Source organism: Chiloscyllium plagiosum, chromosome 22 (genome assembly GCF_004010195.1).
Source record: "Chiloscyllium plagiosum isolate BGI_BamShark_2017 chromosome 22, ASM401019v2, whole genome shotgun sequence".
NCBI classification, from domain to species: domain Eukaryota; kingdom Metazoa; phylum Chordata; class Chondrichthyes; order Orectolobiformes; family Hemiscylliidae; genus Chiloscyllium; species Chiloscyllium plagiosum.
Genome location: NC_057731.1, coordinates 40,602,785 through 40,619,244, shown reverse-complemented (window position 1 = coordinate 40,619,244; position 16,460 = coordinate 40,602,785). Strand labels below are relative to the sequence as shown.

At 44.6% G+C, this 16,460-nt stretch overlaps 1 protein-coding gene across 3 annotated transcripts in view; it reads left to right on the top strand.

Moving 5' to 3' along the window:
- The first annotated feature begins 4,467 nt into the window (after positions 1 to 4,467).
- The window catches only part of fam204a (family with sequence similarity 204 member A), a 77,159-nt gene continuing 65,166 nt past the window's right edge, over positions 4,468 to 16,460 (top strand). The window contains exon 1 of one of the 3 annotated variants that reach the window (XM_043712848.1): positions 4,468 to 4,568. In XM_043712848.1, coding sequence (XP_043568783.1) covers positions 4,546 to 4,568 — 23 coding nt within the window. In that variant the 5' untranslated portion in view covers positions 4,468 to 4,545. Of the gene's footprint in view, positions 4,569 to 13,430; positions 13,530 to 16,460 lie in introns of those variants that run through there. The other 2 variants (XM_043712847.1, XM_043712846.1) reach the window with 2 other exon arrangements.

Here is a 16,460-nt window from a genome sequence, read left to right as displayed (position 1 = left end):
GCACAGCGATCACCATCTCAGGACACACTGACCCTCTCCGCACAGTGATCACTATCTCAGGGACACACTGACCCTCTCCGTACAGTGATCACTGTCTCAGGGACACACTGACCCTCTCTGTACAGTGATCATCGTCTCAGGGACACACTGACCCTCTCCGCACAGCGATCACCGTCTCAGGACACACTGACCCTCTCTATGTAGTGATCATCGTCTCAGGGACACACTGACCCTCTCCGTACAGTGATCATCGTCTCAGGGACACACTGAACCTCTCCGTACAGTGGTCACTCTCTCAGGGACACACACTGGTCCCCACCGAACAGTGATCACTCTCTCCGGTACACACACTGTCCCCCCTTTGAACAGCAGCCACTCTCTCAGAGACACACCAACGCTCTCTGGACAGTGGTCACTCTTTAAAAGGCCAACAATCCTGCCCGGACATTGATTACTGTCTCAGGGACAAATTGTCGCTCTCCTGACAATGGTCGCTCTCAGGGACACACACATACTCTCTCCAAACAGTGATCACTCTCAGGGACACAATGACCCTCTCCAGACAGTAGTCACTCTCTCAGGGCCACACTGACCCACTCTCAACAGTGGTCACACCCTCTCTCTCAGGGACACACTGATCCCCTCTCACAGAGACACACTGACCCTCTCTCAACAGCGGTCACACACTCTCTCACAGGGACATACTGATCCCCTCTCAAAAGTGGTCACACTCTCTCTCAGGGACACACTGACCTTCTCTCAACAGTGGTCACACTTCCTCTCTTAGGGACACACTGATCCCCTCTCAAAAGTGGTCACACTCTCTCACAGGGACACACTGACCCTCTCCAAACAAAGGTCAAACTCTCACTGTCTCTCACTCACTCCCTCTCTCAGGGACACACACTGACCCTCTCCAGACAGTGTCACTCTCTCTCAGGGGGATATACGGACCCTCTCCAGACAGTGGTCACACTCAGGGACACAATGACCCCCTCCAGACAATGGTCACTCTCTCAGGGACACACACTGACCCTCTCCAGACAGTGGTCACTCTCTCAGGGACACAATGAACCTCTCCAGATAATGGTTGCGTTCTCAGTGGCACACACAGGCCCTCTCCAGTGGTCATGCTCTCAGGGATACACACTGACCCTCTCCAGACAGTGGCCCTGCTCTTAGGGACAAACACTGACCTTCTCCAGACAGTGGTCGCGCTCCCTCAGGGACACACAGACCCTCTCCAGACAGTGGTCATGCTCTCAGGCACACACACTGACCCTCTCCAGACAATGGTCACTGCCTCAGAGACACAGTGACCCTCTCTGTACAGTGATCACTGTCTCGGGGACACACTGACCCTCTCCGTACAATGGTCACTCTCTCAGGGACACCTGACAGTGGTCACACTCTCTCAGGGACACACACTGACCCTTTCCAGACATGGTCACACACTCTCAGGGATACACACTGACCCTCTCCAGACAGTGGTCACTCTCCCTCAGGGAGGCACACTGACCCTCTCCAGACAGTGGTCGCGCTCCCTCAGGGTACAAACTGACCCTCTCCAGACAGTGGTCACACTCAGGGACACACACTAACCCTCTCCAGACAGTAGTTACACTGACCATCTCCGGACAGCGGTCACTCCCAGGGACGCACACTGACCCCCTCTGGAAAATGGGTCATTCTCTCAGGGACGCACAATAGCCAACTCTGTACAGTGATCACGGTCTCAGGGACACACTGACATTCTCCGCACCGTGATCACTCTCTCAGGGACACCCACTGGCCCTCTCCGTACAGTGGTCATTCACAGGGACACACTGACCTTCTCCATGCAGTGGTTACTGTCTCAGGGACACACTTACCCTCTCTGTACAGTGATCACTCTCTTAAGGACACACTGACTTTGGATGCTGCCTGAACTGCTGTGCTGTTCCAGCACCACTAATCCAGAATCTGGTTTCCAGCATCTGCAGTCATTGTTTTTACCTTTCTCTGTACAGTGATCACTTTCTCAAGGACACACTGACCCTCTCCGTACAGTGATCACTGTCTCAGGGACACACTGACCCTCTCCGTACAGTGGTCATTCACAGGGACACACACTGACCCCCTCCAGACAGACATAACTCTCTCTCTCTCAGGGACGCTCTGACCCTCTCCTGATAGTGCTCACTCTCAGGGATGTGCAATGACCCTCAATGGTCAGTGGTCACTCTGAGGAGTGTGCACTGACCCACTTCAGACAGTGGACACTGTCAGAGTCACTGTGTTCCTCTGCACAGTGGTCACTCTCTGAGACATGCACTGACCCTCTCCAGATAGTGGTCACTCTCAGCGACACACACTGACATTTTCCAGACAGTGATCACTCTCAGGGACATGCACGGACACTTTCTGGACAGAGTCACTCTCAGGGACACACATTGACCCTCACCAGACAGTGGTCACTCTCAGGAACACACATGACCCTCTCCAGTCAGCGGTCACTTTCAGGGTAACACGCTGATTCTCTCCAGTCAATGGTCACTCTCCCGATCACACACTGACCCTCTGAAGACAGTAGTCACTCTCAGGAACATGCACTGACCCTCTCTGGGCAATGGTCACTCTCAGGCACACGCACTTAATCGGTCTAGACAGTGGTCACACTGATGAAGCGCAGTGACCCTCCCCAGACAGTGGTCGCTCTCAGGAAGCTACCCTCTCTGGACAGTCATGATTCGGAGATGCCGGTGTTGGACTGGGGTGTACAAAGTTAAAAATCACACAACACCAGGTTATAGTCCAACAGGTTTAATTGGAAGCACACTAGCTTTCGGAGCGACGCTCCTTCATCAGGTGATTCATCAGGGATGCGCACTGACCCTCTCTGGACAGTGATCACTATCAGGGACACACAATGACCCTCTCCAGACAGTGGTCACACTCAGGGACAGGCACTGACCCTCTCCAAACTGTGGACACTCTCAGTAAATTACTGAACCTCTCTGGACAGTAGTCACTCTCAGGGATGCGTACTGACCCTCTCTGGACAGAGGTCACTTTCAGGGACACACACTGACCCTCTCTGGGCAGAGGTCACTCTCAGGGATGCACACTGACCCTCTCTGGACAGTGGTCACTATCAGGGATACACACCGACCCTCTACATATAGTGGTCACACTCAGGGACCGGCACTGACCCTCTCCAGACTGTGGTCACTCTCAGGGATGCGCACTGACCCTCTCTGGACAATGGTTAATCTCAGGGACATCGTCTGACCCTCTCTGGACAGTGCTCACTCTCAGGGGCATGCACAGACCCTTTCCAGACAGTGGTCACTATCAAGGAGGTGCATTGACCCTCACTGGACAGTGGTCACTCTCAGGGAAACGCACTGACCCACTCCAGACAGTAGTCACTCTCAGGAACATGGATTGACCGTCTCTGGACAGTGATCACTATCAGGGACACACACTGACCCTCTCCAGACAGTGGTCAGACTCAGTGACACGCACTGACCTTTCCTGGACAGTGGTCAATCTCAGGAATGCGCCCTGGCCCCCTCCAGACAGTGGTCACTCTCAGGGTCATGCATGAACCTCTCTGGACAGTGGTCACTCCCAGTGATGCACACTGATTCTGTCCAGACAGTGGTCACTCTCAGGGACGTGCACTGATCTTTTCCAGACGGTGGTCAAATTCAGGGACATGCACTGACCCTCTCTGGACAGTGGTCAAGCTCAGGGACACACACTGACCCTCTCCAGACAATGGTCACTTTCAGGAACACGCACGGACATGCACTCTCAGGCCACTCTCAGGGACATGCACTGACCCTCTCTGGACAGTGGTCAAGCTCAGGGTCACGCACTGACCCTCTCCAAACAATGGTCACTTTCAGGGACACGCAGGGACATGCACTCTCAGGGACATGCACTGATCCTCTCTGGACAGTGGTCTCTCTCAGGGACATGCACTAATCCTCTCTGGACAGTGGTCACTCTCTGGGACATGCACTGACCCTCTCTGGACAGTGGTCATTCTCTTAGACGTGCACTGACCTTCCCCAGACAGTAGTCATCACATGCACTTGCATTGGCCATCCCCAGACAGTGGTAACTCTTAGGGACACAATGACCCTCCCCAGACAGTGGTCAAACTCAGGGACATGCACTGACCCACTCCGGACAGTGGTCACTCTCAGGGACACGCATTGACCCTCTCTGGACAGTGGTCAGTCTCAGGGACACGCACTGACCCTCTCTGGACAGTGGTCAGTCTCAGGGACACGCACTGACCCTCTCCGGACAGGACAGTGGTCACTCTCAGGGACAAAATGACCGTGTCCGGACAGTGGTCACCCTCAGGCTTACTCGCCTTACGTCACAGTCATGCACACATCAGCTGCGCGTGACCCAACGGCGGAAAGACGTGTCACTCCATATCCGTTCCCTCGGCTCCTTCCTCCTTCACCCCGTTGCCCGTTGGTTCCGGCCTGGTGCTAACGGCTGCCGTGCGCCATCTTGGAGGAAGTTGTTTCCCGGGAGCCGGCGATGTGTGACTCTCGGCTGGTGAGGTAAACAAAAATCAAACAAATCTTCGCTGATAAACGTAAAGTTTGTGACTTTAATTGTAATGAAGTGGTGACATCCCTGGCGCGAGCGTTGGAAATCGAATAGAAAAGCCGCAAATCGGAACCAGCGGGTGTTTCTCAGCCTGTCCCTTTAATGGTCACTCCTTGTCCTCACAGCATTTGGCAACTGTTTTCTGCTGCACGGCTTTACATTGCTTTTGTTTTGTTTCCGGTGAGCTTTACCCCCCCTGTTCTGAGGGGTTTTTTTTTAAATTTGGTCCTATGTTATTTTCATTCCCCTCGCTCACCTCTTTTCCTGGGGTAAGGTCTCCTGTATCTGCATGTCCCGGTGGGGACAGCGCCTCTTTGTACCTCCAGAGATCACTAGCATCTTTTAAAACGAAGTTGTCCTATTGACTGCTGCTGCATCCACTGAGTACTTGCATCTGCCTCACTTCATTCTGCTGCAAATACATGATGCCTCTCGCTCAACCACTTCCCCCACTGACAGCAGTTGCCCATCGTTCGCTCTTGTTTCCCCTCTCGCTGCTCCCTTTTTGCCTTCTCCCCTTCATTTTTCCACCGACCTGCCGTTGCAATTTTTTCTAACTTTATCGCTGCTCGGAGAGTTTCACTTCACGTCAGGCGTTCAAAGGGTGACCCAACTTCGCTTCATCTATATTTCAGCATTTTACTTGCAAATAATCTTAGAAGCATGTGTAAGTGGCCAAGTAGGAAGATAACTGAACAGAATTAAAATGAACAAATACACCAAGCCAAAGTAAATTGAATACGCTTGAGTTATAAATGAACAGGTTGCAAACAGTAATCAGAATTTAAATAATTCACAGACTATTACAGTAAATTTGAAAAGATATAATAGCAGTTATCCCACTGTTGGCAGTCAAGTAATTTGAACATGACCTGCAGTGTTGGATAGTATTGAATTTCAAACACATGAGATTTCAACTGGTGGGAATAGTAACTAGGGAAACAATCCTCTTTTGATTACAAAAGCAAAGTCCAAACTGTCATTGTCATCTAAATTTTGAGATTGAATGGTGTCTTCCAAACAGTCATTACTTTTTTAAAAGTTTTGTTTTAACTTTTAGGACCTTTGCACCATTCACACTTCTTTTGGGATGATGGGTTTTATTTACAGGTCCATCTAGATTGTTTTGTATATTTGTAAGCAAAGAAAAGCAAAAAATGGAAACAAAGTACAAGTTGAAACAAGAAAGCAAACAGACATCAAAGAAACATTTAGATATCACTCTAAAATGCATTTTAAATAAAAGGTGAGATGGTGCTGTTTATGCTTTTGGAAACCTAAATAATAAAGCAATTTAGCTAACTAAAGATGTGACAACCTCTTTAAGGGGCACCGTAACAAAAATAAAATCTATAAAAGGAAACATAAAAGCAATTTCTTATCAACCTATTCAGAGATTTATTACACACCTCTGGAAAAGGTGGGACTTGAACCGGAGTCTCTGGCTCAGAGGTACGGATGTTACCAATACACCACAAGAGCCCTCAAAGGTGGCCCAAAACTTACAAATTCAAATTAAGATTTAATTCCCAGGGCTGCTACTGTACTTGGCCTGTACTGCCCACTGATCATGGAAATCTAAAGTGTATCAATGAGTGCCATGGTGCTGAACATTATCACAGAATTTTTAGGACGCTACATTAACTACATTTTATTGAGTTTTTGTTCACTAATGTAGTATACCTAATCTATGGGAGAGCAAGCTAGAACAAAGACATACAAGGTTTGTCCTATTTTGTTTCCATGATAACATGAGAACACAGATACTGTAGAAGATGTGTGAAATCTATTAGCATTATGAAGTAAGGATGAAATGTATTCTAAGGGATAGATACAAAATGACCATAAATAGTGGGTGGTTTTGGTTGTTCACAGATAAACTTGATTAAAAGTAATGCATGGCACGGCATTTCCACAGTGTGTTTTTAGTTTACTAAGAAAGGAGGCAAATCCAGATCAAGTTCTAAGAAATTAAGTGGGTTTATTATGTTATGTAAAGGCAAGAAGCAACTAGGAAGTAGAGACAATAACATACTTAGTTTTAAAATTAAAAATAAGAAAAAGATAAACCAATTAAATAAAGAAGTTTGATTGAGGACAAAAAGTCAACTTACATGAGCTCTTTAAAATGAGGTAACCTACTTGAACTACAATGAAAAACTGGCCAATGAGCCCCAACATTTTCCACTGTATTCAAACAGGAGCTGATAAGTGTACGGACTGCACAATAAAGATGGTGCTTCCACCACTGGAATTGCTTGAATGAAGCGATTTTTTTTTTTGCAAGTCAAACTGGTGGATGGGGATGGGACAGGCAAGTAAATGCCTGACAAGTTTAGAGATATTAACACACAAGAATATCATCAAAATATAAAATAAAAATGTGTGGCAAAATAAAATGAAAACTCTGTCACGTAATAGAGAAATATAGTTTAAAAAAAAGACAGAAATTGGATAAATAATTAAAAGTCAAGGTGGATTAAATAGAAATGAGAAAGGAATTCAACTTGTGGGTGGGATGAAGGACTGGTAGAAACATTAACTGAGCCCTTTGCCTCAGCTTTTTCAGTGTGGTAATGTAATTGTAAGACTATAAGTGGTGATGGAGCAATTAGATAGAATAACTATTAGGAATCTGTAATAAAAAGATAGATGTAACATATTGGAAACAGCTTAGCGTTCTCATGGCATGCACCCAAGAATGCTTAAAGAAATCATATCAGAGGCTATTACTGCAGTGCTTCAAACATCATTTGATCTCCAGAACACTGGATGGTTGCCAATGTACACCTCTGTTTAAAAGAGGGAGAGAAATAACTATAAATAAGGCTGTTAACACCTTTGGTGGGTAAACTGGTAACATAAAATCTGAACTCCCCTGGAAAGATGTACTTTAATTAAGACCAGCCAGCATGGATTTGTAAAAAGCAAGTTATGCCTGACAAATTTAATAATACTCTTTAAGATAATAAAATTTCCTTACTAATGAACTATGTTATTATTTATATAGATAGCCTTTGCTAACTGCTGCAATAGAAGCATTCTTTAAAAAAAAACATATGTTATGAAAGAGAATGTGGCAGCACGGATAATCAATAGGTTAAAGGACAGAGAACAAAAGTGCTTACAATTTTTTAGGGGATTAGGTTTGTAAAAGTACAGCTAAGATTCTAAGTAGGTTTACACTCAAAGTATTGCTAAATGCTCTGGCAATATCATAGAATCACTGCAGTGCAGGCAAAGGTCATTCAGCCCATCGAATCTGCACCAACCCTCCAAAGAGTATCCCATAACCCCAGACTCCAGATTTACATAGTTAACCCACTTATCACTGCACACCACGAGCAAATTTAGCTTAACCAAATCTTTGGACTGTGGAAAGAAACTATACCATCCAAAGGAAACCCACACAGAAACAGAGAGATCATGCAAACTCAACATAATCACCCACCCAATGCTGAAATTGAATCCAGGTCCCTATGAGGCAGCAGTGCTAACCACTGTGCCAGTGGAGAGAAAAATAGTTAATGTTTTGAGTTTGATACAAGTCTTCTTTGGAGTTGGGCTAAGTTTGAATACTGAACTATCATGTCTAAAGTCTGGGACATCCAGTACTTATTGTAATGGTAAAAATAAAGACATTTTTATTTTTGTTGAGAGAATTGTACTGATTACATTTGGCAAAATGCTTATGGTTTTTTTCAGTAAATGTTTAAATAGGCCAAATAACTACTGGATTGGATTCTTAGAAAGTAACTTGGCTCAAGTTATGATTCACTTTAATTTCAGTATAGTTTTAGTAACTGTTGTTTCCCATGCTCCATGGTTTAGTTTAAATTAAGAATTTAGAATTGTCAAGCTGGATCTTTCTACAAGTTTATCAGTTTCCTGTCTGGAAGAAAATAGAGATCCTGAACCCATGTATCATCTTTTGTAGTCTACCTGGAGACTGCCTCGCTGTTTTTAAGGATAGTAGCCATGCTCCTGATGTTGGCAGCCCAATCAGAGGAATGGCAGCCCCCTGCTGAGGTAGGCAGGAGACCTCAAGGATCCCTCAAAGTGGAAGTGCCATCAGAGGGCACTTGTATTATTTCAGAGAGAGAAGGGGGCCGATGAAGTGGAATTTGTAAACCTCTGTAAGGTCACCCCTCAGCCTCTGCCGCTCCAGGGAAAACAGCCCCAGTCTGTTCAGCCTCTCCCCATAGCTCAAAATCTCCAACCCTGGCAACATCCTGTACATCTTTTCTGAACCCTTTCAAGTTTCACAACATCTTTCCGATAGGAAGGAGACCAGAATTGCATGCAATATTCCAACAGTGGCCTAACCAATGTCCTGTCCAGTTGGGAGCTACAGCATGACCTCCCAACTCCTGCACTCAATACTTTGACCAATAAAAGAAAGCATACTAAACGCCTTCTTCACTATCCTATCTACCTGCGACTCCACTTTCGAGGAGGTATGAACCTGCATTCCAAGGTCTCTTTGTTCAGCAACACTCCCTAGGATCTTACCATTACGTGTATAAGTCCTGCTAAGATTTCCTTTCCCAAAATGCTTGCATTTATCTGAATTAAACTCCACCTGCCACTTCTCAGCCCACTGGCGCATCTGATCAAGATCCTGTTGTAATCTGAGGTAACCCTCTTCGCTGTCCACTACACCTCCATTCTGTGAGATCTAACCTTGCTAATCAGTCTCCCATGGGGAACATTGTCGAACGCCTTACTGAAGTCCATATAGATCACATCTACCGCTCTGCCCTCATCAATCCTCTTTGTTACTTCCTCAAAAAACTCACTCAAGTTTGTGAGACATGATTTGCCACACACAAAGCCGTGTTGACTATTCCTGATCAGTCCTTGTCTTTCCAAATACATGTACATCCTGTCCCTCAGGATTCCCTCCAATAACTTGCCCAGTTGTTCTGTTTGTTGAACTTACTATAAAAGGGACAGTCAAATTAGGCACAATGATGCATTAGTTGAAAAATGTGGTGCTGGAAAAACACAGCAGGCCAGGCAGCATCCGAGAAGCAGGAGAATCGACGTTTCAGGCATAAGCCCTTCTTCAGGACCGAAACGTCGATTCTCCTGCTCCTCGGATGCTGCCTGGCCTGCTGTGTTTTTCTAGCACCACATTTTTCAACTCTGGTCTCCAGCATCTGCAGGCCTCACTTTTTCCACAATGATGCATTACTAAAGCATCTCATTTTACATCGTAGTCTATTTACAGCTGTTGAAGAAAACAATTGAGGTAAAACATTTTGGTTATACACAATGTACTTTTGACTTAATACATGGAAGATTAGTCAGAGTGAAAACATAAGATAATATAAAAAGGAAGATTTCCCAGCTGTGTAATGTCACTGTGGAATTGAGATCATAGAAATGTTAAATTTTTGAATAATAGGTTGTGTATGATGTAGCACAGAGGAAGCCATTGGCCCATTGTACCTACTTTAAAATAAATCCATTTATTTCGCATGTAGGCAGTTTATCTCCATGAATGTTGCTTGTGGAAATCATTCAGGAAGAGAAGTGATGTTGCAGCAAAGTATTTTATATAGCTTGTAACTGTACAAGTCAGCTACGAACTGTTTTTTGTAAATCGTGGTCATGAAATTTGATAATGTCAGAGACTGGAACATTTTGTTTTTTGGGCTATTATCAGCATCAAACATTCCCAAACTATGGAAAATGGAGTTGGATGCCAAGCAAAGTTCCCTATCAAAGCCCAATTCAAAAGAGGACTCCAACTATATTTAGATAACTCTTTTCCTTTTCTGACATCAGCCACCTTTGATCATATATAGGAGGGAAGGGGAGGATGGCAGTGTTACATAAATGGGCTAGAGATAAACCGATTGAATAATCATTCTTGTCTATAGTAGAGTATTGCATCAACATTTCCATGCATTGTAATTTATGATTGGACAAAAAAGGACCGTTTGAAAATAGCAAAACCCGGAATTTAAGGCACTGAACTAATCATCGAGAACAAAATTGAAGAGACAAATATTGTTATTCAATTTGTTATTCAACTGGATACAAAACATAAATGAGCATATGTTGCACAATTATCCATCCAATTTATATTTGTTGTACTCATAGTTTTCATGACAAAAACAGCAAGTACAAGCAGTTATAAGAGGCAATTTTTCCTTTGTAATTGTAAAAGCAAAACTTTCAACATACTTCAGAGGAGATGAAAACCCGCTAATTGAAAGGAGTTAATCATGACACAAACAAAGTGATAAGATTGTTTATTAATCTTGCAGCTTCTCATTTTGAATATACAGATTTAAAGAGAAACAACAGCTATTAATTGCTGGAAATCTGAAAAAAGATGAATTAAACTGATCAGTCAACAAAACTAAAAAATGAACATGTGGGAACATAGAAAGAGAAGTAAATAATTGAATTTCTTGTGTCTGTTCCAACAATCAATGAGATCATGGCTGATTAGTTGTATTAATTTAAATCTACCATCATTATCTCCTAATCTTTAGCTCATGATTGTTGCAAGCTGATGCCCCATTTCCACCCTACCTTTTCTCTTAAGCTCTCCCATATTGCCGTTCATCTTGATATTTCACTTCCTTTAGTCAGGTTATTGTCCTTTCTTTAAAATTCATTTGTGGGCCATGGGTGTCACTGGCTTACCAGCATTTATTGCCCATCCCTAGATGCTCTTGAGAAGGTGATGTTGAGCTGCCTATTTGAACCACTGCAGTCCACCTGTTGTAGATTGACCTACAATGCCCTTGGAGAGGGAATTCCAGGATTTGACCCAGCAACACTGAAGAAACGGCAATACATTTCCAAGTCAGGAGAGGCACATGGAGTTTAATTTAGATAAATGTAAAGTGTTGCATTTTGTTAAGGCAAATCAGGGTAGGATTTATACCCTTTAATGGTAGATTCCTAGGGAGTATTGCCAAGCAAAGAGACCTTGGGTTGCAGGTTTGTAATTCCTTGAAAGTGAAGTCACAGTAGACAAGGTAGTGAAGAAAGCATTTGGTACACTTGCCTTTGTTAGTCAGTGCATTGAGTATAAGAGTTGGGATGTTATGTTGCCATGGTACAGGACATTGGTTAGGCCTACCTTTGGAGTATTGCATTCAGTTTGGTCCCCCTGCTTTAGGAAAGATTTTGTTAAACTTGAAAGGGTACAGAAAAGATTTACAAGAATGTTGTCGGGGTTGGAGGGTTTGAGCTATAGGGAGAGGCTGAATAGGCTGGGGCTATTTTTCCTGGAGTGCCAGTGGCTGAGGGGTTATCTTATAGCGATTTATAAAATCATGAGGGGCATGGATAGGATAAAGAGCCAAGGGTAGGGAGGTCCAAAGCTAGAGGACATAAGTTTAAGGTGAGAGGGGAATGATATAAAAGGGACCTAATGGGCAACTTTTTTCACGCAGACGTGGTGCAAGTATGAAAGGTATCTGGATAGGTACATGAAGAGGAAGGATTTAGAGGGATATGGGCAAAATGCTGGCAAATGGTACTAGATTAATTTGGGATATTTGGCCAGCATGGACGAGTTGGACCGGAGAGTCTGTTTCTGTATGGTATATGATTCAATGAGTGGCTTGAGGGAACATGTAGGTGGTGGCCTTCTCCAGTATCTACTGATCTCGTCTTTCTAGATGGAAGTGATTGTGGATTGAGAAGGTGCAGATCTTTGGTGAATTTCTGAAGTGCATTTTATCATGCACACTGCTACTACTGAGCGTCAGTGGTGGAGAAAGTGGATGTTTATGGATGTGGTGCCAATAAGCAGGCTACTTTGTTCTGGATGGTGTCAAGCTTCTTGAGTGTTGTTGAGGCTGCACCCAGTCTAGCATTCAGGCCAATGGGGAGTTTTCCATCACACTGCTGACTTGTGCTTCTTGGAACATCCCTTTTTCTGACCTTCCAATCAAGGGATGGTCTTTGATGAAGCAGCTGAAGATGGTTGGGCCTAGGACACCAGTCGACTGATGAGATGGTAATTGACTGTGTTGGATTTGTCCTGTGTTTTGTGTATAGGACATACCTGGGCAATTTTCTATCTTGGGTAGATGCCAGTGTTGTAACTGACTGGAAGAGCTTGGTTAGGGAAACGGCAAGTTCTGGAGCACAAGTCTTCAGTACTATTGCAGGAATGTAGTCAGGGCCCATAGTCCTTGCAGTATCCAGTGTCTCCAACCATTCTTAATATCAAATTTGCTGAAGACTGGTATCTGCAATGTTGGGGACCACTGGAGGAGGCTGAGATGGATCATCCACTTGGCACTCCTGGTTGAAGATTGCTGCTACTGCTTCAGCTTTATCTTTTGCACTGATGTGTTGGCGCTTCCATCATTGAGGGTGGGGATATTTGTGGAACGTCTGCCTCCAGTGAATTGCTTAATTGTTAACCATCAATCACGATTGGATATGGCAGGACTGCAGAGCTTCGATCTCATCCCATTGGATTTTGGATTGCTTAGCTTGGCCTATCACATGCTGCTTATGCTGTTTGGCACACAAGTAATCCTGTTTGATAGCTTCAGCAGGTGCCACCTCATTTTCAGGAATGCCTGGTGCTGTTCTTGGTATGCCCATCAGCACTGTCCATTGAACCAGGGTTAATCCTTCGGCTTAATGGTAATGGTTGAGTGGGTGAGTATGCTGAGCCATGAGGTTGGAGATTGTGCTGGACTAAAATTCTGCTGCTACTGATAATGATGACCCACAGTGCCTCACCGATGCCCAGACTTCAGTTGCTAGATCTGTTCAAAGTCTGTCCCGTTTAGTGTGCTCGTAGTGCTAAACAACACAATGGAGATTATTCTGAATATAAAATGGAACATCCGTCTCCACAGGGACTGTGCAGTGATCACTTACTGAAACTGTCATGGACAGATGCATTTGCAGCCGGCAGATTGGTAAGGATAAGGTCAAGTATTTTTCTCCCTCTTATTTATTCTCTCACCACCTGTTGCAGACCCAGTCTAGCAGTTATGTTCTTTAAGACCTGACCAGTTTGACCAGTAGTGCTGGTGCTGAGTCACTGTTGGTGGTGGACATTGAAATCCTCAACCCAAAATACATTTTGCTCTTTTGTGTACTTTCTCAAATGTTGTTCAACATGGAGAAGTACTGATTCATCAGCTGAGGGAGGATGATACGTGGTAATCAGCAGAAGGTTTCCTTGCCTATGTTTAACCTGAAGCCAGGAAACCTGATACTGTGTTTTGTGATGAAGTTTGAAAAACAGAAGGGGGCAACAATAAGATTCTTTGGGGAGAGAGGTAATGGTACAGGAGCAGGATGAGAAGGCATCAGAGATAATTATGGTCAGGTAGGTGACAATGGAACCAAGTCAGTGCACCCACCCAGCTGGACAATGGGGAAATAAATTGGGAGGACAGCAGTGTGGTCAACCATGTTGAAGAATGCATGTGCAGATCAAAGATGAGGGCTAGTTTACCTTTGTCACAGTCACACAAGATGGCATATGAAACATTAATTAAGAGTTGTTTTGATACAATTGTAAGACTGTTTGATAGTATTAATGGAAGGTGTCATCAACAGTGCTTTCATGCAACAACTGCTCAGCAATAATGTGCTCAGTGTTGCCCAGTTTGGGTTCTGCCCAGGCCGCTCAACTCCTAACCTCATTACAGCCTTGGTTGAAACATAAACAAAAGAACCAAATTTCAGATGTGAAAGTGACAGCCCTTGACATCAAGGCTGCAATTGACAGTGTGGCATCAAGCAGCCCTTGCAAAAATGGAATCAGTGGGTATCCACTGGTTGGAGTCATACCTGGAACACAGGAAAACAGTTGTTGGAGGTCAGTCATGTCACCTCCAGGATGTCTCTGCAGGAGTTCCTCAGGGTAGTGTCCTAGACCCAGCCATCTAGAAGTGGATAATTGACCTTCCCTCCATCATAAGGTTAGATGTGGGGATGCTCGCTGATCCCACAATGTTCAACACCATTCGCAACTCCTAAGATACTGAAGCAGTCTGTGTTCAAATGCAACAATTCTTGGCAATATCCAGGCTTGGGCAGGCAAGTGGCAAGTAACATTTGCACCTCACAAATGTCAGGCAATGACCATCTCCAATTAGAGATAATCGAACCGTTGCCCCTTGATATGCCAACAATTTTAGCATCACTGAATCCCCACTACCAATATCCTGAGGGTTATTATTGACTGGAGACTCACTGGACCCACCACATAAACACAGTGGCAGGTCAGAAGCTAAGATTACTGTGTTGAGTAACTCACTTCCCGACTCCCCAAAACCTGTCCACCATCAACAAGGCACAGGTCAACAGTGTGGTGAAATACTTCCCATTTGCCTGAAATGGGTCCAGCTCCAACAGCATTAAATAAGCTTGACACGTCCAGGACAAACCAACCCACGGCACCACCAATGGTCTGTAGCAGCATTGTGTACTATCTACAAGATGCACTGCAGAAATTCACCAAAGATCCTTAGATACTTTTTTTCCAAAACCACGAACACCTCAATCTAGAAGAGAAGGGCAGCATAGATGGGAAGACCGCTACCTGCAGGTTCCCCTCCAGCTTACTCACCATCCTGATTTGGAAATATATCACTGTTCCTTCAGTTTTGCTGGATCAAAATCTTGGAATGCCTTCCAGAAGGGCATCATTGGTCAGCATCCATCACACAGACTATAATGGTTCAAGAAGGCAGCTTACCATCACCTTCTCAAGGATAACTAGGGATAGGCAATAAATGCAGTTCATTCAGTGATATCCATATCCCTTAATTGAATGGGGGGAAAATGGGGTTCTACCAGTTCACTGACAGCATCTAGCTTTACCCCACCATTTTGGTAAATAGAGTTAAGGAGAATCCAAGGGTCTTTACAAATACATTAAGGACAAAAAGGTAACCAGGGAGAGAATAGGGCCCCTCAAAGATCAGCAAGATGGCCTTTGTGTGGAGCCGCAGGAAATGGGGGAGATACTAAATGAGTATTTTGCATCAGTATTTACTGTGGAAAAGGACATGGAAGATATAGAATGTAAGGCAATAGATGGTGACATCTTGCAAAATGCCCATATTACAGAGGTGGAAATGTTGGATGTTTTGAAATGTATAAAGGTGGACAAATCCTGATCAGGTGTACCCTAGAATTCTGTGGGAAGCTAGAGAAGTGATTGCTGGGGCTCTTGCTGAGATATTTGTATCATCGATAGTCACAGGTGAGGTGCTAGAAGACTGGAGGTTGGCTAATGTGGTGCCACTGTTTAAGGAGAGTGGTAAGGCCAAGCCAGGGAACTGTAGACCGGTGAGCCTGACATCGGTGGTGGGCAAGTTGTTGGAGGGAATCCTGAGGGACAGGAAGAAATAACAAAGAAGATTGATGAATGCGGAGTGGTAGATGTGATTTATATGGGCTTCAGTAAGGCGTTCGACAAGGTTCCCCATGGGAGACTGATTAGCAAGGTTAGATCTCATGGAATACAGGGAGAACTAGCCATTTAGAGATAGTACTGCTTCAAAGGTAGAAGACAGAAGGTGGTGGTGGAGGGTTGTTTTTCAGACCGGAGGCCTGTAACCAGCGGAGAGCCAGAAGGATCGGTGCTGGATTATCTACTTTTCATCATTTGTATAAATGATTTGGATGTGAGCTTAAGAGGTAGAATTCGTAAGTTTGCAGGTGACACCAAAATTGGAGGTGTAGTGGACAGCGAAGCAGGTTACCTCAGATTACAACAGGATCTGGACCAGATGGGCCAATGGGCTGAGAAGTGGCAGATGGAGTTTAATTCAGATAAATGTGAGGTGCTGCATTTTGGGAAAGCAAATCTTAGCAGGACTTATACACTT